Source organism: Sinohyriopsis cumingii, chromosome 16 (assembly GCF_028554795.1).
Source record: "Sinohyriopsis cumingii isolate HCF-2022 chromosome 16, ASM2855479v2, whole genome shotgun sequence".
In the NCBI taxonomy this organism is placed as follows: domain Eukaryota; kingdom Metazoa; phylum Mollusca; class Bivalvia; order Unionida; family Unionidae; genus Sinohyriopsis; species Sinohyriopsis cumingii.
This window is the reverse complement of record NC_142976.1, coordinates 2,804,678-2,828,663: the sequence shown is the minus strand read 5'-3', so window position 1 is coordinate 2,828,663 and position 23,986 is coordinate 2,804,678. Positions and strand designations below refer to the sequence as shown.

The 23,986-nt window shown below is 36.2% G+C and overlaps 1 protein-coding gene across 4 annotated transcripts in view; it reads left to right on the top strand.

The window, feature by feature from the left end:
- The window catches only part of LOC149779829 (uncharacterized), a 102,851-nt gene that overhangs the window by 63,182 nt on the left and 15,683 nt on the right, over nt 1-23,986 (top strand). For all 4 annotated transcript variants that reach the window (XR_016414939.1, XM_089936497.1, XM_089936498.1 and 1 more), the window contains exons 15-21: nt 896-1,120; nt 7,086-7,256; nt 12,927-13,025; nt 20,104-20,199; nt 20,638-20,752; nt 22,439-22,557; nt 23,350-23,463. Coding sequence is in view for 3 of the 4 variants with exons in the window: in XM_089936497.1 (XP_089792623.1) it covers nt 896-1,120; nt 7,086-7,256; nt 12,927-13,025; nt 20,104-20,199; nt 20,638-20,752; nt 22,439-22,557; nt 23,350-23,463 (939 nt within the window). In the remaining variant the exon portion in view is untranslated. The remainder of the gene's footprint in view (nt 1-895; nt 1,121-7,085; nt 7,257-12,926; nt 13,026-20,103; nt 20,200-20,637; nt 20,753-22,438; nt 22,558-23,349; nt 23,464-23,986) is intronic.

The window sequence follows — 23,986 nt, the reverse complement described above, 5'->3', positions numbered from 1 at the left end:
TTATAGAACACATCAGGTGAGAGTCATTGATCATACATTAACATTGTAGCAATATGGGACATTCCATCGTCCCCAATAAACCCAAGGTGATCACATCAGAGGACAATAATAAAGTAAGGAGCTTGAATTACCACCCATCTACACCAGTCTCCTCAGATCACGTGACCATTATAAGTCATGTGATCAACATTAGTCAGTGATAAAGACAGTGTGATATTGCCGAAATTTTTTGAACTCTTTACAATATTTATTGCTCTGAGCATGGGAAATTACTAATGATCATTTAAATTTATGGTTTGTATCAACCATGAAAACCAGTGAAAATGGTAAAGTGTGTCCCAAACCAAAGAATTAATTAACTGTATCTTAACTCCTTTTTGTATTAATTTGTGCTTCATTTTCTTTATTTAAAATAAATTTTATAAGTTTCCATTTCATGGTATAGCTCTCTTGCTATAATGCACTCCATTTTACCACTATTCCCAGTATAACACTAATACCACTATCGACATCATGTGCAACATTTAACCATGGTATTTAAATTGTTTATCAAATGCATGACAGCATGGATTGAAGAAATAAAAAAAGCTTATGCAATGTCTTTTCTTCCTTTTTAAACATTTTTTTGCGGGGACAAAACGCCAATCATTCCCGCTAAACTGCAGTATGGTTCATACACAGTTCTGTACATGCCACTATTCTCACTACCATACAGAGGGAGAGTTGTAATTGAAAAGAAAACAAATAGGGCATTAAAGTACCAACAGTGAATAGCAAGAGGTTGTACTAGACTGATTTTTTGTTGGATTTCTTTTAAAATTCTGCAAGAGCACTGAAACTAGCTTGTCCTTAATTGTACATTGAGATGCACAGATTCTGTTTCATTTTATTTCAGAGAAGAATCCGATTAATTTTGGTGGAGAGTAAGCTGCAGAGTTGGGGTAGAGCAGAGGTGGTGATAAAAATACTTGACAATGAAATGAATAATGTCGACGATCCCCTCAACTGTACATTGGAAGATGTAGTGGAAGCAGTAAGGAATTGTGGAGACAGAAGAGCTTCTGTTGCTTTTCTGACGCAAGAATGTGGCATTTGCTTTTCAAAGTACCCAATGAGCAAGGTATGAAGCTGAAAGATTCAATTATTATGCTGTTTACTTTTGTGCATTTCATTAATAAAGTTGTCTAATGAATACAAAGTGCAGCTAAATTCACTTGTTTGCATGTTTATATATGGATTTTATGTAAATTAATTTTGAAATCTACTATGATACAGGGCTTTGTTCCATAAGGTTAGCATTTTGCACTGTGAAAGCAAAAAAGCAAATGACCTTTCCGCTTTACTTTTTTCTTGTGACAGAAATTGTGGACAATAACTTTACATCGATGTTCATGGCATTGATTTCTTGTTTAAAATGTACCTTTTATAAATTAATAAATAAACATTACATACCTCCAGAAATATATATTTAGTCAGTATCGTTTCGTAACCAAGTCAAAGTGGACATGAGGTGAAGAACATTCAGGTTGAGTTAACCACATAATTGTCTAGGTTCTTCTATCCTCTGCTTACACTTCTCATTTGTCAGGCTCTTCAGTAAGCAAAATTTGCATGTTAAAATCTGACATTCTGATCTGACAGACACTGATAAAAGTTAATGTTTGGATGACCTTTTAAATTCTGTCATAGACCAGAAGAGCTTATGGGATGGTTTGTTTTCCATCATTTGCCCATCTGTTAACCCAGATTTGTTATTGCAGCCATTTGGAGCTTTGTCTTAAAACTTTAGACACACATTCATTCCATGGTCAAGTTGGTTGTAAATGAAAATGGTGCTATTCATGCATCCAATATGGCTGCCACATTGGCCATCTTGAAATGCACAATTGTTATTGCCACTCTTCCTAAATGGATGGTCGTATCAGCTTGGGGTTTTCACTAAAACAGACTTCCTATAATATCCAGTTGGTCCTAAATGAAAATGGGGCTGAGCTGGTGACTAGTATGGCCACCATGGAAAGTATCTTGAAAATCTTGTTATTGCTTCTCCTTCTGAATCAATGGTCATATTAACATGGGATTTTCGCTAAAAGACTTCTTAAGATGTCCAGTTGGACCTAGATAAAAATTGTACCAATCTGATATTCAGTGTGGCCACCACTGTAGTTATCTTGAAAATCTTGTTATTGATATTCCTTTGGATTAGATGGTCATATCAATGTGGGAGTTTTCACAGAATGAGTTATTTTGTCTGGCTGGTCCTTAATAAAACTAGTGGCAGTCTGACTTAATATAGCAACTATTGCAGCCATCTTTTTATTGCAACTCTATTTGAACAGGACATCATATTGATGTGGGGTTTTCACCAGAAGTCTTCTTCTTGGTCTTAAATAAAAATGGTGCTGATCTGAATTTCATCTTTAAAATCTTGTTAGTGCTACTCATCCTTAATGGAAAGTCATATCTTGAAAATATTGTTATCTTTACTCCTCTACAGACGCATGGCTATATTGAAATGGGAATTTCATCGATAGACATTTTATGATACCTAGTTGATCCTAAATGAAACTGGTACCAGTCATACATCCAGTATGTCTGTCACTAGATCTGTCTTAAAAATTTTGATGTCATTACTCTCCTCAATGGATGATCATTACGGCATGGGTTTTCACCAAAAGACTTTTAATAATGTCTATTTTGTCCAAGCTGACATCCGATATGTGTACAACAGCAACTAATTTGAAGATCTTGTTCTCACTGCAAAGATGGATTGAACTCTCTACAGTTAAAAGGAAGAAATGGTATTATCGTGAAATTCTGAAAATACTTCTTTTTCCCAGTATAGCATCAGTCCCTTCTAGGGACTCAAGTTTTTAATTTGCCTCTCAGAAAAAATGTTGCATTTCATAATTAGGAGAGTTAGCGTTAGTAAAATATGTTCCCAATGATGTTTGTGAGTTTCCGAAATTTGAAAGTTGTAATTAAAGGTGAACCACATGATGTACAGAATACGACCTCTTATCAGCGTCCACCAAATCTCCATGTAGAACTGGGAAGATCTTATTTTATTCAGATTGTGTTTACAGCGTGCCATTTTCCTCAACTGTTAGCTTTGACATATATAGGTCTATAAGTATAAAATGAAGTTTATCAGCAGTAAATATTATTGTAAACAGATCATATCACCACCCTCAATTCAGGACCACAGATAATACACTAGCTGGACATGTTGTTGTAAAGGTGATTCCTGAGTGCACCTGTTTACATTTCACAGTAGATTTTTCAGGTCTGTTTGTTTACATGATTTTATCCTTGTAGACCTATCACTCCACTCCCTAGCAACCATATTACAATTGTTACCCTAGCACTGCCTGATACTAGCTTTTCTAAACACAGATAAGATATCCATAGTACTGGCAGGGTCTTCTCAGCAATGACTGAGTGTTCATACATTGTTTCTCTGATAATAAGCCTTATTCAGTAATTATGCCAAAGACTAAATCTTTAAACTAATTTTAGTGAATTTTTATTTTTATGGTTATTCAGTAACTAAAATAAAATTCACTGGATTCCAGATTGCTTGGAAGAGATGATATTAGTAATTGGTTTTGTGAATTGTGACTTTGGTAATGAATGGTTCATTTCATAGTGGCTAGTATCTGAGAACTATGTATCCTTTGAATACATTCATTGATCACATTCCTGTTAAGAAAGAAGCTCCACTATCTTTCAAATAAAGAAATTGAAAATAATTTTGTTTCCTATTTCCCAGCTTTATGCAATTAAAGGGAAGAAACTCTTTCCAGCGTTTCCTATTACTTCCCCTCAGCACCGTTACTACTCAGTTTTTAGCTTTCACGTGGTATCCATTATCTGTCATGAAATCTTTGTAAAGTATTGACCATCCATCGACAAGGTCATTTTAGTATTGTGTATAAAGATATTTATTAAATGCAATCATTATTTTGTGAAATTTGCTAAATATATGTTTGAGCTTTTCGCACTTGTGGACTTTGTTGTTTTTCTCAACTTGTGTTCCAGTATGGTATTGTTGGTGCTCATTGTCAAGGGCTTATTCTTGTACATGCATTTTTTTTTTTGTTCAAGTAATAAGTGTGGCCTAAGATTTTAGGTTAATGAGGACATACATGATATGTCAGTTTTGCACAGTGTTCTTTCTGTGATGTTATATGTGAACACTTTCTGGTTGTTATTTCTGATAGTTGATCATTCTTGTCAGTTAGTTTTGGCAATGACAAAGTTAGTGAAGACATGCATGTCAAGTGTTCATTGACTTGTAACTGCAGTGCGTGTGCAGAAAGTTTGGAAGGAAGTTGATCCACGGTTTGCGAAAAAGCTTGAAGAGACACGTCAAGCTTTGGTCAATGGAAAGTGACACAAGTTAACAATAGTGTTGCAGTTATCTATTCAGTCAGTAAATGAGCTGACCAGCTAACATGCTACCAGCAATTCATAATGGCAAGACAAACCACATCACTTGCCCAGCTGCTGATGCAACCACCAGCTCAAGCCTTTACAGCTTACCATTGGGGAGATACCAAACCATGCACAGGTTAGTTCTTCATAGCATTTCTGTTTGCCAGATACCATAATGCACATGGAATAATCCATGATGATGGTTCAGCTTTAAAGTGGCTGGGAAGAACTTTACAGAGTTCAGCCAATCAGTGAGTGCCCAATGAAGCCTGTGAGGTGAAGGCTTTGGTACACAAGATAAACACTCCACCTTCTATCAACAACATCAAAGAGATCATCTATTGGACAAAATCAGTGAGCCAGGAAACACCAACGCCTTATTTTTAGAAAGCCAGCATTGTTCTTGTCACAGTGGTACCACATGCACTTGGGCACATAAAATACCAAGTTGCATAAGTTGGATAAAAGCATTATGACTGATAATATTACACCACTTTTATGAGTTGGATAAAAGCATTATGACTGTTAATATTACACCGCTGTTTATAAGATGAAGCTAACTGCTTTGCCAGGTTAGTGCAGAATGTGGTAGCAGATTCTTTGATGTTTGATTTGGCATCAATATCAACTTTTCACCTTGCTGCGAATTTGGGCAGTGAGCTTACCTGGGAATTCGTGGCCTGTATTACCAAGGTAATTAACATACTATGCACAGTTTGATGACTAAAGCCATGATGACTTAAGCAGATTCACTTAAGCTGCCTCTGCCTTTGGCTGTCCATTCCGTGCCCTTTGGTACACAGTTGCTGTTTGACAGTCGAAACAATATATACAGAAGCAGGTAGCACAAGGACTGCTTCTCAAGCATATATTACCACCTTTTCCAGTATTCTAGACAAATCAGTCTCAGCAGCAATGGAGAAACAATCATTGGCAAAACGAGAGGAAACCAAACACTTCTAAACAGCAGGTTTGAATTCAATCTAATTGCCAATGGCAACAGGTCCCTTAGTTTCTGAGACAGTTAAATAAATGGGATAGGGAAGGTTTCACCTTCACCAGGCCACCCAACAATTGTCAATGACTTGCAACACAGCTGCCTGCCAGCAATTTCATTGTTGACACCTGACGCCTTTACTTTTGACACACTTGGATTTACTCGGGCATAGTAGGGGATGTCGTGATAGTCCCACCACCCAAATGATGCAAGAAAGGCTGACTGCAATGATTACATCTGGCAAATGGGAGGAAGAAAGAGTTGCCGAGTTGCCATCTCCATATTTTCCCCAGGCAGTGATAGAATTTCAGGTGCATCAATTGATACAGGAAGTGCCATTGTAATTTCTGGCCCGATGACAGTTTGTCCATACATCTGTCACAAATCTCCAGGGATGGTTTGGAGTTGATGTGGGAACGTCTCACCTTATTCAGTTAGTCCATTTAGGCATTAAGTCTTCCCACATGAGTTATCCCCAATTCAGATCAGATAGTTCCCTGTCAACCAGGCTGTATAGCTAAGAATAGGTGTCCATCAGCTGGTCTGTCCCTCTCTTTCTCTCTCTCAGTCTTGTCTTTTTTCCCTGATTGAAGTCCTGTAACGGGGATATATATGTAATCATGCAGGCCCAAGAATTGTGGTTGAAGTGGGTAAAACACTTGGCATATTTTGAAATCACAAATAATCACATGCTCCTCCTGAAGATTTTAGTTCATGAGATTAGAGTGGTTTCTGTAGTCTTTCTGTTGTGATCCAAGACATAATAGAAGTTGTTGGCTGGCATGCACAGTCAACCTTCTCCAGTGTTCATTCCATGATCCAGCTTTGCAGAGACAAGATTGGAATCTGGTGGGACCAGTGGCTGTTGCCCAGACAACCACCAGGTTTACTTGATGTCAGCACAATCTCCTTATAGGTGTGGATGTAGTGCTTTAACTGGATTCACCTGGAATTTGTATCAGTAAGAATGATTTTTTTCTTATCCTTTATTTTGTCATCACAGGTTACATGACCATCAATTGTTCTGCTGTCATGTTAGGAGTGTGGGTTATTTTTCATGTAAAGAGTCTATCCATTCTTCCCTTCAAAGTTGCTTATGGTAGAGGTAGAATGCTTAGTATTTCCTTCTCCAGTTACTTATTCTCCTAACATCAATGTGTCTAGGAAATGTATTCAAAGGAGAAAGCAGGCCTTTAGTAAATTATATTTCTCTGAGAATACTTACCCAATCATATTACTGTAAAACCCCACACCTCCCTGCAAATACAACCATCCTTACTGAGGTATTGCTTAAACTTAAACAACAGTAACCACCAGTCAGGGACAATGGGGGGTAATAGGAAGGGCTGGGAAAAGTTTCTTCCCTTAATCTGTATGTCATATAAATGGTGAAAGTAACATTTCTTGTCTTTCCATGTTTGCTCGATTCAATAGGTAGCAGAATTTTTTCATGACATTAATGTCATTGAGTAAGTATTCTCAGAGAGACAAAATTTATGATAAAAAGGGTGCTTTCTGTACTTAATTTATTTACTTCTGTATTAGGTAAAGGAAATAGTTCCATAACTTTGTTAAACACTGGCATAATGTTTACCGGCCTTCAATTATTACAGTACATGATGATAGTGATAATTAAATTTTTTTCTTCCAGATCTGCAAGCTTAATACATGTAATTGTAACTTATGTCGTGATTGCCTAAAGCAGAATTTTGAAGTTGGCATAAGAGAGCGACATGTGAGGAACTGGACCTGTCCATTGTGTAGTCAACCAGACCTTGAAAATGAGACAGCTGCAAACTATTTTGAGTTTCTACAGTTAATGGTACGTGAACCATAACTTATTTAAAAGTTGTGAATGTTTGTGCCTGTTTGAAGTTTCACTGGTTCACTTATGAGTACTTTTCAAGACAAAATAAAGAGATGACACTAAAATTAAAGAAGAATCATTCAAACTTAGTCATGTAAAACAGCCCAGTTCAGATGATTGTTCTTGCCCCCCTTCAATATATTAGAGATATAATAATAGATTTACAGTATTCCCACAATATGAAGATATGGTAATGATGTAGGTGGAGACTTCGTTGTAATAAGGCATGTTACAGTTTAGGTGTACAGTATTCCCACAATATGAAGATATGGTAATGATGTAGGTGGAGACTTCGTTATAATAAGGCATGTTACAGTTTAGGTGTACAGTATTCCCACAACATGAAGATATGGTAATGATGTAGGTGGAGACTTCGTTATAATAAGGCATGTTACAGTTTAGGTGTACAGTATTCCCACAACATGAAGATATGGTAATGATGTAGGTGGAGACTTCGTTATAATAAGGCATGTTATAGTTTAGGTGTACAGTATTCCCACAACATGAAGATATGGTAATGATGTAGGTGGAGACTTCGTTATAATAAGGCATGTTACAGTTTAGGTGTACGTATTCCCACAATATGAAGATATGGTAATGATGTAGGTGGAGACTTCGTTATAATAAGGCATGTTACAGTTTAGATGTACAGTATTCCCACAATATGAAGATACAGTAATGATGTAGGTGGAGACTTCGTTATAATAAGGCATGTTACAGTTTAGGTGTACAGTATTCCCACAATATGAAGATATGGTAATGATGTAGGTGGAGACATTATAATAAGGCATGTTACAGTTTAGATGTACAGTATTCCCACAATATGAAAATACAGTAATGATGTAGGTGGAGACTTCGTTATAATAAGGCATGTTACAGTTTAGGTGTACAGTATTCCCACACTATGAAGATATGGTAATGATGTAGGTGGAGACTTCGTTATAATAAGGCATGTTACAGTTTAGATGTACAGTATTCCCACAATATGAAGATACAGTAATGATGTAGGTGGAGACATTATAATAAGGCATGTTACAGTTTAGGTGTACAGTATTCCCACAATATGAAGATACAGTAATGATCAACATTGTAGGTGGAGACATCATTATAGGTAGGCATGGTACAGTTTAGGTTTTGTCATACTGGATATATTAGACACAAAGTCCACAAAACAATACATGTAAAAATGCAAATTGTTTCTCATTGATCAAGAATTAAAATCACATGGAAAAGATTCTTTTGGAATGGAATAACACTGTAACATAACATAACATAACATAATATAACATAACATAACTTATCACATAGTCAGTATACTTTACATATGGGATGTGCAGTTTCAGATTTTTTTTATATGACAGCATGTTAAAATATCACTTTATGTCATTGTGATTAATTCAGATTTGTCCATGAAATTCTTATGCAGTATTCTCTTTACTGATTGGCTGTGATCTTTGAAACATTTTCCTTACCCTGCCTTCTGGAACTTTCTGTTGTTACTATAACTATCAACATTTTAGTTGACATTTTTGAAAAAGATTGCAAAAATGGAACTGGGGAAAAGAGGTCACATCAGTCTAATTATGGCCTGTTTGTACCACAGGGGCTTGTTACGCCACGTATGACCTATCATGCATTGAAAAACCATGTAAAACCCCAAACAAGAAAAAGAACAGGAACTACAAATAAAACTTAGGGAATTGGTCAGTTGATTGTGGGCATGTGGAGAGAGATTTAGACAGTATATCTGTAACATGGAATTCACCTGATATGCAAGAGTGGTTCAAATGTTAACTCTTAGGAGTAAATCAGCTCACCTCTGTTCATGGAAAAATGTGGACATAAACTGGTCTACCAAATGATAGAACATTATCTTACTGCACCATGTTTACACAGTAAGATAGCTCAAATGACCTATGTTTCTTAGTATGGGTTGCAATTCTGACTCTAAATATAATTTTTGTCTATGTCAATTATAGTTTATTGTCCCAAATGTTATAATGCAATATCTGGTTACAAACACATTACAGTAAATCTGGAATTTCTATCCATAATCATCCCTTCATATTAATATCCAAGAACTTGAATGCTTCGAAGTGAAACAGACACACTTTTCTCTGTTTTCAAGTGAGAATGAACCAAATTATTTCTTCTTTCTCTCCTATTTTGATTAAAATAAAAATTCAGACCTGCCAACCCTTACAATTTTGCTGTAAGTCTTATGAAAATTACCATTTAAATACAGACTTGTGGAATAATCCTTAGTGGAATTAGAGAAAGCAGACCATAAAAGTTGTGCCTCAAACAAAGCATCTGCTTGATCAAATTTTTATTGTAGACATTTTTTAAAATGGCGTCCAGCTACCAATACATGTTAAAGACCAAAGAAAAATATATTACAAAAGTTTTAATAATCAGTGCAGAAGAATAAAAATTAATATTTTTGTTTTTCTGACTAAGAGCAGGAAGGGACACAATTATGTTTATTGGACATCACGTGTCATTTTGAGTATGTCACATGGCAGGAGTTAGGATTGCCATTGTGTGTACTAAGGAAACATATCCAAGAATTACATCAGGTTGACAGATAGCAACCAGCCATTGAGCTGCAAAAGGTTTGGAACTGAAGTTTATGCAACTATACTAGAGTTTAATAAGGTGTACGTATGCTTTACAAACTTTTCAGATGAACATTATTCTTACCATCAGTTTGGAATACCAGACTTTTGAAATACACGTTTTCCAACTTGACAATAGCAGTACATGATATTTTGTTTCACCTTACTGAAACTGGTCAGACTTACAAAAAAACTCTGCTGCACCTTACTGAGACGATTTTGTTAGGGTTGGCAGGTCTGAAAAAATAATTTTGTCAGTGTCGTAAGACAAATGCATGTGAAAAAAAAACATTCTTGCTGTCCCAACACTTACTAAACTGTTATAAACTACTATGATTGCTTTTGTTAGTATTTTGCATGTGCAATATTTTTGTTATTTTTTTAATTATTTTGCATGTGCATATTTTCTGATTTCTCCAACATGAAAATTAAATAAAGGTAAATAAAGACTTCATAATTCACGTGCCAGTTCAAGTTTACCAGAGAGACCAGGCTGTACTGTAATGTTAGTACTTACACAGTGCAAATAGTACCTTGCATCACTTTAATCCTTGCTTATTCCCAAATATGTTTGATGCAGATTTTGCTTTATTCATTTTTTTTTTACCAAATCACATTCTTCTAGATAACACTTCAGCAAGTTGGTTGATCTGCATGCACACAAGTTATTCTTTTTCATTGATATAAGCAATGCTACAAATTGAGGTAATCTTTATGAAAAGGTATACACGTTCAATTGTGCAAGACACATAACCTGCATAAATGTTACATGTTGATGAAATAATGGTAATAATAAAGGCTGAAATTCTGGATATAGATCAACGAAGATCATCATTAGTGTATTTTACTTTTGTGTTTTGGCTGAACAAAATCATAATTTTCCACACAGTGGAAAGCTGGATGTTTCAGTATCTTCTTAGGGTCCCGGAGTGGTCTAAAGTGCTCTCTGTTACGGATCACTGCCATCTCACCTCTGTCTGCGCTGGTTCGAGTCTTGGATTCAGCCAGTGTGGGTATGTGAGAAAGCTTGCTGGTAGCTTCTCGTGGGTCGGTGGTTCTTTCCAGGGTTTTCCCGGGTTCTTCCTCCACCATTAATACTGGCTGCCATGTATAGCCTATCGTGTGCTGAAAAATGGCGTTAAACTCTACAACAGCAACAACAACAACAACATCAGTATCTCCTTTGTTGATAATTGGTGGATTAGTCTTTTGTTTTCTGACAGCAATACAGACCAGTTAATCATTAAAACAATGAAACTGGCTTGGGTTAAGAGGGAATTTTGACTGGCAATATACCAGTACTTTGTGTAATTGCCTTTCACTCTGTAATATTAGCACAATTACCATAGTTTTGTAAAATGTGGTGTAAGGGTGCTTACATCAAACTACGTCTCAGTTTTGATGGTATTAACATAATTTTTTAAGCATTATTTCTGAAACTTCATTGTTGTATTTTGAAGATATCATTAAAGTTTATTGCATTGATGCCCATAATTTGAATTTATGTACTTCAGTCAGTAGAATATACTACATTCAGTGCATGTTCAGACCTACAATTTACATGCAGTGGCACCATTAAGTAAATATGTTCACTTGCCTAATTGTGAGTGTTGAATCAAACCCTGTTGGTGTTCATTGTTGTCATACTGGGATAATATTTGAATGAGTTAGGTATTTACAATTTAAAGGCAAAATAAAACATAATTATTGGTACATTGATATAAAAAGACCAATGCAATAACGCATAAATAAACAATTGAATTGAATGTTCTATGTATGATAAGTACTGACATTGATTAACTATGCATTTTCTAAGGACAGTTTTTGTTTATGTTAATCTTTGAAGACCTCATTTTAAAAATTGGAAAATTCAGTGCTGTACAAACCCGATGCAAGTATTTGTGCACCATGATGACAATTACCACAATGACAATTACCACTTCAGGACATGCATTTAGTAGAGAAAGAATTCCATCATTGCTAACAGTGCACAACACTAGCCTTACTGAATGAAATTCATCGGTGTATGTAATAGAGTTTAATGTAAAAAAATTTGAAGAAAACTTAAAGGCTACATATCTCATTATTGTTGAAAGCATATGTATTGTATCCTTGGGCTTAAATAATCACAAAAGTTAATAAAAATTAGGACAAAAGTTTATTATTTTTAAGGTGATTTATATATTATTCAGAGGAAACTGTCAAAATAATTTGAATTTTTCAAAACTTTTTTAAAATGGTAAAGAATGTAAATTATAGTCTACCTATAACCAAAGATCAGTGTTTTCCAGTATGTGCAAATCCTTGTCTTTATCAACAAGGTATATGGGCTAAAGACAGTATGTAGACAAGAATTTGTTCACATTATATTAAAACATGGTATTTTCGTAGGACTTCATCATGAATAAGTCTCATTATATGCATAGAGTTATTGTTTTGTACTTGTTAGCATTTGCACAGTTCTGTCGGAGATATGTAAACGTTCACATGTGCTTAAGCAGAGGACAAATTATACTTTTTGCACATGCAGCTTTCTGCCCTTTTTCCAGATTATTCCATGTTTTGTTGAAATAAATATATTTTGGCAGAGCAATATATATCATCAGATAACATGTTTCTATATGAACCTTTAGGTTTGTACAAAAATCATATATTTAGATCTATATTATGTTTCTTTATGAACATTTAAGTTTTTGCAAAAATCAGAACATATACAACCATATATACATCTCTCCCCATCAACACACCAACCCCATAAAAATCACAATATGCCACCACCTAATCTCGCGTACAAGTGATTTAAAACAAAATTTGGGATCTTTTGGGTGGGGGGCACATGTCTGGTATGTTGATATTGACCAAGTATTTAACTTTAGAATGTAATTTTAAACAGGATTAGATTGCATAAAATGTTTGCAAAAGAAGAAATCCCCTGTACAGTAATTAATTCAGAGATTCAGATTTCCAAGTGAAAAAGAAATGCTTATAAATATTACTTCTTTTTCAGTTGCGGAATTTGGTCGATCTAGAGGTGATGGAACTGTTTGATACAAAGTTAAGAGACTGGCATTTGATGAAGAGTGAAAATTTTAGATGGTGTGCCCATGTAAGTTCTCATAGCAGTTCTTCTATTTCAGATGCCGTCAAACCTTTCCCAAAGGACACAACAAGAATGGACAATCATCGATTAAAGAAGGATACTTTCCTTCTCATTGATTTTTAGGTCACCTCTTGAAAGTAGAGGTACACTTCTGTACTAACCCAACGTTAGCATTGGCATCAACACATAAAAGCACAAACATATGTGAGACTTCTCTAAATTGTAGGTACACTTTCTTTCTTCCTGTGTCCTAGGCAACAGTTTGGAATGCTGTACACCACCAGATGTTGCTAGGTTTTTTGCTTCACAGCTATACTGATATCATTATACATTTTACCTCCAACAATCCAAGCTATCTTAGTGTTGAGTTTGGACCATCCAGCTTTCATTTCAGACTTTTTGTATGGGACAATCATTCTTCAGCAGGTTGTATATATTATTTTACATTTTCTGCCAGATTTGAGTGACTTTGTCACCTTTATGGACTTTGTCTATTTAAGACCATGTAACACCATTCTATCATTGACCTTATGTTGTCATTTACATCACTGATTATTTTCGCCTATTCCGTTAGTAAAGGAGATGGTATTTGTGAGTTAATATGCTGCATTGCTAATTTGTTTTTTTCTTGCATCATTTCAGTAGCAATGTTAACTAATGCATGAATGCATAAGTTGAAAGCCTAGTGTAGAGAGCATCAAAAAAATGGGTACAACCATCTGCTGTCAAACAGATGTATCATCTGGTCCAGGAGATGAGGATGCAGTTATTGACATCAGGCCAAATATTACTGCTATTTCCCACACTTACTTCTGTACCTTTCTCTGTCTCATTAGGCAAGTGTCCCCGCAACCCAGTGGGCATAAGTTACCCTGCCTGTCCAAGAATGGCCTTCAGGCCTGTAAGTCCAGATGCATGGGGTTTGTACTTGATCAGTTGGATTCAATTCGTAATATACCCACACCGTCACCAACCATCCAATCATCACTGGCCATCCAGCCATCCCAGCTCAGGGAACTTTTTGATGAAATGGTATGGCCAACTAGGATTTATGGGGATCTTAGTGACAGATCTACCCATCTAGTTTTACTGTTGATGACATAACCTTACCATGACAGAGATTTCATTGAGAAATCTGACTGTCCAGCCACGCCCTTGGTACAGATAGTACTGGTGATAGCCGGACCCTCTTCTATGCTGTATGCATCCACACTGACCATACACTGGGCAAATCAGCCAACAGTTCTGGCAGTGCTCAACTTCCATAAATTCACTGCCTATCCATATGGGAGAATTAGTGATATTTTCAAGAAGGACCTAATTGAGTAATCCATGCCACCTGGTATGTCTTATCCAGAGTTGCAACCAGACCCAGATTGGGACTTGACAAACAGTGAGTATGACAGAGCTCCTTCAAATCAGCCATACATAGATCCAACCATGAACAGTCAGAATTTAGCTGCAAGGCTGCAGTCAAGGAAATTTCTAGAGTGTTGGCGACTTCAGAATGCCCTTCACCCCTACCACTACTAAAGACTATAAAGTTAAAGCATTGGTAGATTTCAATGAGGAGTAATCTGTCCTTCTGGCTTTGTCCCCAGTCAGGTAAGATTAAGAGATCAATGACTGGCTTCATGTAGAATTGGTGACCCTGGGAATTCTAAGGCTTTCTTATCAGAAATCAAATGACATTCTCATCTTGCTGGTATAAAACTCACTCAGACATGTTCAATACTGATCTCCTAGCCCTTGACAAAAATCTAGCAGCTATTCAAATGTCCACTCCACTGTTTTATAAAGTGGACAGAAGTGTGTTCCATGCCACGTCAGAGCTAGTCCAGAATGTAATCACTACTTCTACAGTGTTAGATTTGGCCTCATTGACAATTTTCTGACTCAAGGAAAAATTGGGCATTAACTGGACAGCTCACCATCCCATGGCCAATGTTTTGACTGCTTCAGCCAATTTAGACCTGATATGACGTGATGCATGTTTGCATATTTGCTCAGACCTCAGCATGTCCAACAACTATTATGGTGGTGTTGTACCTCCTCAAATGGGGGGGCACCAAATCACCTGATCTGTGTGTTCTGATTAGGCAGTTCCTCCATTTGTGTGACAATCTCCATATCAATATACAAATCAGATACAATCCAAGCAGAATCCATGTCTTGGCCAACACTATCAGGAGAGGTCAGGTCCTTCACTTGGAATGGTCTTTCCATCAAGTGGCCTTTACTCAGATCTTCACACTTTGGGGGCGTTCAAAAATTGATCTTTCACAAATTACCCACCTTTGTCTCTCAAGTCCCAGACCCAGAAGCTTGTCTGTGGATGCTGTTAAGTAGATAGGAATGGTTGTGGGCCTTTGCCTATCCCTGCAGTTGTCTTCACACCAAAAACAATCAGAAGTTAAGGGGTCAGAAATACAAGTTAGATCTGATAACCTCTCTCAGATGGGACAAATCCTGGGTTAATGATCTACTCAGTCTAGCGATAGATCTGCCCAGGAAGATTCCTGCGAAAAGAATCTTCTCAAGCAACCACTGTCATGGATGTTCCATACCTGCCCAGACCATGTTCTTCTTTACGCTTGGCACTTGTTCAGATGGCCTCATGAAACAAACTATTTAGACATTCAGTTGTGGAGAGAATCTTGAGAGCAAGAAGGCCCACCACTAGACAGACAAAGGGAAGGTGGTGTGTTTTCAGGGACAATATCATCCCTCTGAGTGCCTCAATGCCTCAGCTAGTTGAATTCTTTTCTTTGGCTCTTCAAAGAGAAACAGTTAGCCCCAATTACTATCAAAGGCTACCAATCCATGATATTGGACACAATCCGGCATTATGGTAGATGTGGCATAATAAAGATCTATTGAATCTTTTAGCCAGTTTTGATCTCTACTGACCAAAATCCCCACTCTGTTTCCAAAATGGAATCTGTCCTGGGTTTTAACATGGATCAGTTTGAAAAAAATTGAGCCTTTAGCCCACACTTTGCTAAAGTTACTATCATGCAAAACATGTTTCCTGATAGCTTTAGTTTCAGCATGCAGGGTGAGCGAACTACATGCCTTTTCCATTGAATTAAACTATTTTCAGTTAAGATCGCATGGTTCAGTGGTCCTCTTGAGACAAACAGGCTTCATAACCAAAAATAGTTTTCAGTCTGTCAGTAATCAAAGAATTATCATTCACTTGCTCTCTTCCATAGGCAGGTTGAGAGCAGGTTCCATGCAAGATCCTGTTCACACATTCAAGCACTACCTGAAACACAAAGCCCAGAAATGGGATATCACCCTCAAGCCTTTGTTTCATGGCTGAAAAAGGGGTATATGATCAGCATACACAGAGGTTTCACAAGATATGAAGATTAGTGCTCATGAGATTTTAATGCGAACTGACATAATACTTTAATCTGAGATATAGTAGAAACTGTTAGTTGGCATGCAGAGTCAGTCTTCAAGAGTTTTTATTTGGTAGGTCTGGTGGTGCCCAAATGACCACCAGACCCAATTACTACAATCACACAACCTATTGCCTTCTCTGGATTCACCTTTAATATTTTTGTAGGTAAGACTATTTCAATAATTATGTTCTTAACCATATGTAGGGTCTTAGAGCAAGTGACCCTAAGCTGTGTTGGTTATGTAATCACTAGAATAGGTTATCGTTTGCATGAAGAATCCAGCCATCCTTCCCTAGGAAGATACTCATTGTAGAGGTCAGATGCTTAGCAATCCCTCCTCCTATTACCTATTCTTCTAACTTAATTTGATTGGGAAATGTATTTGAAGGAGAAAGTGTGTGTGTGTGATTTAGATTTTTAACGTAACTTTAACAATTTTTCAGTCATATCGCTATGATGTCTGTATTGTGGCAGTTCATAGTGCTGCGTAGCACTGGGGCATCATGCTGCAGACATGTAGCATGATGTCCCACCCAGTCACATTATCCTGACACCATGCCGACCAGTCCTAACACTAATCTCTTAATGCTGAGCGCCAAGCAAGGCAGCTGTTAGTTCCATTTTTGGGGGCCCCGAGTGGCCGAGTGGTCTAAAGCGCTCACCGTTACGGATCACTGCCATCTCACCTCTGTCCGCGTCGGTTTGAGTCTCGGATTCGGCTAATGTGGTTATGTGAGAAAGCTTGCCAGTAGCTCCTCGTGGGTCGGTGGTTCTTTCCGGGGTTTTTCCGGGTTCTTCCTCCACCATTAATACTGGCCGCCATGTATGGCCTATCTTGTGCTGAAAAGTGGCGTTAAACCCTACAACAACAACAAGTTCCATTTTTGTAAGTCTTTGGTATGACTCAGCCGTGGAATCAAACCCACGACCTCCCGCATCTGAGGTGGATGCTCTAACTACTAGGCCACAGGAGCGGTCAAAGGAGAAAGTAACACTTACCCAATCACATTACTTAAAAACCCTCCCAGCCACCCGCAAAGCAAGCATCCTTGTTAGTAGATCGCTTAGATAAAAAAACTAACGACACCTGGCACTTGCAAGGAGGAAGTATATGGCAAGAGTTATTGTCCTTTGTCTCTATGAGATAGACAGAAAAAGTTGATTTTCATCTTTAAGTAGTGATGGATTGCAAGGTAGCAGGCTAATATTCTTAATGAAATGTGACTGAGTAATTATTAATGGAGAAACACAATTTACTTAAATATTTGCTTTTATAAATTTCATATCCATAATTATCATACAGTTTGTAGTGGGTGTATTTCACAGTAGATTGTTTGATTGTAATCAACTGCTTATCTCGAGCCTTGATAACTCAATAACCCTGTTGTGTCGGACATAGGTTTTTGTCTGAAGTAACGTGTACCCGCTTAATTCGACAAAATGCAACTTTAATGTCTATCTAGGAGAAGTTGTACAACAAATGATCTGGCATTTCCGCTACTACCTACTTCGTACCACAAGAATGGAAAAAGGCAGTGCAAGATCAAATTTTACCGCTACCACTACAAATGTTAATCAACCAGTTTCGTCAATGCATGGTTTATCACTTGCATAGAGTGAAGAAAATTATGTTGTAAACAATACATAAGGGTAAGGAAATTGAATGAATGAGATTCTAACCTTTATGGGAGTTGCATTTATAACGGACAGCATCACATGTCAACACCATGGCAATTTTGTTCATTACACACTCCATCACATATTTTATCTTATCAGTAACTCAGGTCAGCATCATTGAATGTAAATAAAAATACCTAATTCATTTTACACTATATTTAAAACAAATTAGGTAATTAGCTACATTTAATGACACTATTCTGAAAACTGACAGAATTAGAGATAGGATAAAATTCACGATGCTTTGTGGAACAAACAATAGTGTAATCACATTCCAATATCGTCACGGTCAGTCACCACCTTAATTCATACACAATTAACAACTTTGGTTCAGAGTTCAGTTGTAAATAGTTAAATGTTTTTGTGATTGGAGCGAGTGTAAGCCTTCAAATTCAGCATGGCTAGATCATGTGACTTACAATCAACTATAAATAGAAACCAGCAAAATTCCAAACCAAGCTAGTAACACCCCCCATCAAAGACGTGGTTATTAACTCATTTTGAACAAGATTAAATAAAACACATATAGTTTTTTTTTAAATTCATAGTGCCCAGTGTTTTTTAAATTGAAGTTGTCCATCACTGTGACATGATTACAGATTCTTTTACCCAAATTGAACGAAACAGAAAGTGAAAAGAGTAATGTCTATCAAACATAAAGAGGGTTTCTTTCATTTGTATTGTTTTATTTAGAATCAAATATCAAAGTGTTGCAGTCCATCAAAATGATACACCAACTTTCTGGTGCTGTCTTGTTGGCAGTGGTCACTGATTAAAGTTGGGAGAGAGAGGGGACTACAACTGTATGATTAGATTAAGTTGGCATCTTAGAGAATTTCTTGTTGAGACAGTTAACTTTAAAGACTTTAAACACATTTTACAGTTTGTTGGTACATGAATACCAACATCCTCATCTTTTTTCCCGGTACAGAGTCAAATTTTATCTGTGCAAACCAGCATACCAAACCTCTGATCATCAACAAAAGCGATTGATTTTCATGCACCATTTTGGTCATATACATTTTTCTACTAGTTAAAGTCAACACTGACAAAATAAAATGCTTGTTTTATATAAAATATTGTACAGTCCTATAGGTACATGTACTTAAATTGGCCTAGACAAGTTCAGCATGAGATAACCATTGCATTGCTGAGGCTACCAGAGGGATGAGGCTATCACTGGGAAATAAAAACAACTTTATACCGCTGACATTGTTATAGTAACTTAAGTTTTGTAACAATGAGTTACTTGTTACTTAATCTCATTTTAAAGACTTGTCATCTTTTTTCTGCAACCTGGCATGACTGAATTATTATTTTTATTGTGCTTTTGAAATCCCATTTGTTTTTAGAAACAGAACTCCTAATTTTTGGTGCTTCAGATGCATATTCGTTGTTCTGCAGTACATTTGTCAACTAAACCCTGATATCTCTGAAAATGGTTATGAAGAATTTTTTTTGACACCCCCAACATAAATGAGATTACTGGGTTTGACTATCTATCCATCTATATATATATATATATATATATATATATATATATATATATATATATATATACACACACACACACATACATACATACAATTGGCTGAGTGGTCTAAAAGCGCTCTCCATTATGGATCACTGCCATCTCACCTCTGTCTGCATCGGTTCAAGTCTCGGATTCGGCTAATGTTGGTATGTGAGAATGCTTGCCAGTAGCTTCTCATGGGTCGGTGGTTCTTTCTGGGATTTTCCTGGGTTCTTCCTCGACCTATAATACTGACTGCCATGTATAGAGCCTATTGTGTGCTAAAAAATGGCATTAAACCCTACAACAACATACATACATAACATACATACATACATACATACATACCTACCTACCTACCTACCTACATACATACATACATACATACATACATACATACATACATACGTACTGTTGATAGTAGATTTTATTTCAAATGATTTATCAACATTTGTTAATGTGCTAGTTTAATGTTATTTTTCAGTGTGCCAATGGTTTTATTTGGGAGGCCGGTGAAGGAAGACTTGATATGGTTTGCCAATATTGCAATAAAAAGACATGCTTTTTATGTAAGAGAAAGGTAAGCAGTTTTCCATCTTGCTTGAAAACGGTACATACTTTGGAATTTTAATAAATATTTTGGTCAGATTTGCAGAGACTTGTTTATGTTGATCATTCATCATTTTTTAAAGCTTTTAAACTGCTTTTAGCTCACCTGAAGAAGGAGTACTGTATGGCCCAGATTTGCATCTTTATTCAACAAACTAGACTGGCAAAATTTGGGAACAACACAATAATTAAATCACCCAAATGCTGACTCTTTCAAACTTTCTCTTTTATTGCTAAAAGGAATTTTATTTCCAAATGAGAATGTTTTCAAAGAATAAAACAAGGAAGTAACAGGACAAAAATGAAAGTATTTTATGAACGCAAAGACATTTTGATTGAAAAAGTATACAGATTGGTTGCCATTAGCAACAGTTGGTCTGATTCATTATTTGTGTTTTATATGTCTCAGTGGGAGGAACAACATCGGGGCCTTAGCTGTGAACAGTTCAGCCAGTGGAAGATTGACAATGATGCTGACAATCAAGCAGCTGGATTGGCACGTCACCTGGAGGAAAATGGAATAGGTAAACTGAAGAAAAATTTAAGAAGATAATATATAATGTTTGCATTATGGACATGATGAGAGACTAAAATAAAAAAAAACACTCTTCTACAAAAGGGCACAGGGGAGAGGGTGGAAACAACCAGACTATGTTTTTGTTTTCCCAGATCTTTCTGGTCTCAATAAAAAGGTAGAACCATTTGACTGATAACAACCAGACTGTGGCTTTCTGTTTCCTGATCTTTCTGGTAACAAAAACAGGCAGAAAGTTTTGACTCATTGACCTATCTGGATTAAACAATATTTCTTCTGGATGAATCCTTGAAGATGGACACTACAGTCTTAGTCAGAAATGACATAAGGCTCAGCATCTCCATCAGTCTTCAGGGTGGATACCTTCTCATCCCCATATTCCTTTCACACAGAAAATACCTACTGTTTTGTTTTGACCAGATGTATTTCAAGCTTTTCTGTTCTGCCTCGCCTCCACTTTGCTATGTTGATTGGGGTAGTCCCCATCCTCCAGTATTTTGATGACTGGTCAATGCACAGTGTCCTTCTCCTCATTCCGACCATCCAACACTATTGGAGGAGGGAATAATTAGCTTCAGATGAAGGATTAAGAGTCCAGGAAAAGAAATGAATGCAATAGTTGCAGGTCGGTGTTAAAATTTAAAATTAGTTTAACCACCCCAGATAGATTTTTTTATATAGATAAACCAATATTTTAATGGTTGTATGCATAGAGCTTAAAAGTATACAGGCACAATTCTGACTTTGTTTTGAGTACATGTTGATATCCATAAAAAGTGTACAAAACAAAAATAAAGGCAAGAAATGGTAAAAGTTAAAATACCAAACAAGATTTGTGATATAGTTGGACTCTTTTCAGCATGAACCTCATCATTGGCTGCATCTTTGGGCAAAAATGTTGCTTCCATTGGTTGTCTTTCATGACATACAAGAGGGCTTACAGGGTATATTTTACATCCAAAAACCAGTGATTCATGTTCAAACCATGGTGTGAGACACTTAAACCTGTTCTATAACAGAAATTTGGTTCAGGAAACATTTTAATTCAATTTTTTTATAGATTCGTTATAATGAAATTCTCTTGTGAGCTTTATAACTCTTTTAGATATGTTTAAGTTAAACACTGTTCTGTAAATAAGTCCATGCCTTCCAAATATGTTTCAAGTTCATTTACACTTTGTGCAACGTATACATCAAATTCCCAACTTTAGGACAAGTATATGCCACCATACATATATTTTCTCATTTTTACCACAATATTACAGTAACTCCCCTTGCATAACCTCGAATCTACATGGCATCTGTCTATTGATCATTTCCCACAATCATCTGATATAAATTGGAAATGAAATACATTTTAATAAAGAGCAAAAGAACAACAAAGAGACATCTATATTTTGAAGATAAGTGTCTTTATTTATTTGCTGATTGCTTTTTTTAAGACTTGCAACACCATTCTGGTCTATTTGTGTCTGTGCATGAGATTTATATATATAATATATATGGTATTTTTATATTTTATTTAATTGTAAAGGCAGGTAAGTTTAGCAAAATAAGCGGGCAACATCAAAACATAATATTTTTGATGTCTTTTCTATAACAACCATGGGATCAAACCCATGACCCCCCGCATCTGAGGTGGATGCTCTAACCAGTGTTTCCTTATTGATTTCAGACTGTCCCAGCTGTAAGATGAGGTACTCATTAGCCAAAGGTGGATGCATGCATTTCAAGTGTCCACAGTGTGGACACGAATTCTGCAGTGGCTGTTATCAACCATTCTTGCAAAAAGGGGTACATTTATTTTCTTAGTAACCTATTTTTTTTGTGGCATGGAAAATATGTTTATACATGAATTATTCTTATGAATGTGAATTTTCAGCATTCTTTATGACGATGATAATTACCAAAATATTTTATCTTAGAAATTCTTGAACTTCTGTTGCTAAATTATTAATACTAATATTTTTATTTACTTTTTTAAGTCACTGTTTGCATCTAACCATTATATCAACGTATATTTAAGATGAAGGCAAGGCATTGACTTAATAACAAATGTCATATGTATTTAGGAAAATAATATTCTTCTTGCTGGCTGTTGGAAGCAGAAAATGTTATTGTTTCCTTTTTTTAAAAATGGTTATCTTTGAGTACATGCCAGTGTGTATGTAACAATCACCTGACATACCTGAATAATCTGATTGGTTTTGGTTTGGTGTTATGCAGCACAATGACACAGGTAGCTTATTTATTACCAAAGCAATTGGAGTGAAGTACCTTGCCCAGGGACACACTATGGTAGCTGACCCAGGCTTGTCTGATGGTAGGATTCAAACCTAGAACTTTTTAGTCTCAAGTCCAGTATGCTAGTCATATCCATCATGGCTCCAGCTTCCGTTAGTTACTTCATGAAGTTTTAGCACATTAGGTGTACTCCCATAGGATGAATAAGCTCAGCAGGATTGATTTCTTCACAGATGCAACACAACACCAGAATATATTGTGAAGTTACAGTCTTTTGATGACAATTTTAGATACCCAACTAATCTCTCACACTGTGAAAGCATCTTTCATTTTGTCTTCCAGATGTGCAATAAGTTGAAGTCTTGCCGAAACAAAGGTCTCCATTGTGACCACCCTCGAGATTGCTTTTACTATCTGCGTGACCATGATATAGAGGAACTGCAGGAATTGCTGCAGGTGTGTTCATCTTTCTGACATGATTTTATTTTTATGTCCTTTCATAAACCACAGTTCAGATAGATTCAGTTTGTTGTTCATCATGTAAAGACATCATGCAAGTAATGGCACAATGTCCAAGACAGCTCGCAACTTACCTAGATAAAAATAGATGATTCTAGTAAAATTTATAATTTTCGTTATATAATGAATATATTAATATTTTTTATATGATTATTTCATGTAAAATTGATTACACTTAATGATTTTGCTATTTGGCTTCTGAGAGTTCATTAACTATATAAATAAGTTTACAGTTTTCATAAATTTCATATGAAATGTTGCAAGTCCTGTGGTTTGAACTTTTATATGTGTAATGAGGTGATTTCACTCATTTGGCCTCATCAGCACTGAATGTTTAATTTACAGTCACAATGTCTGTCTTTACATTTGTTTGTTTGACATCAACTGTTTTGTAAAGTTGCATTGTCACCGCCCATTACATAAATTGTTTACACCTGCTTACCTTTGCAAAAAAATTATT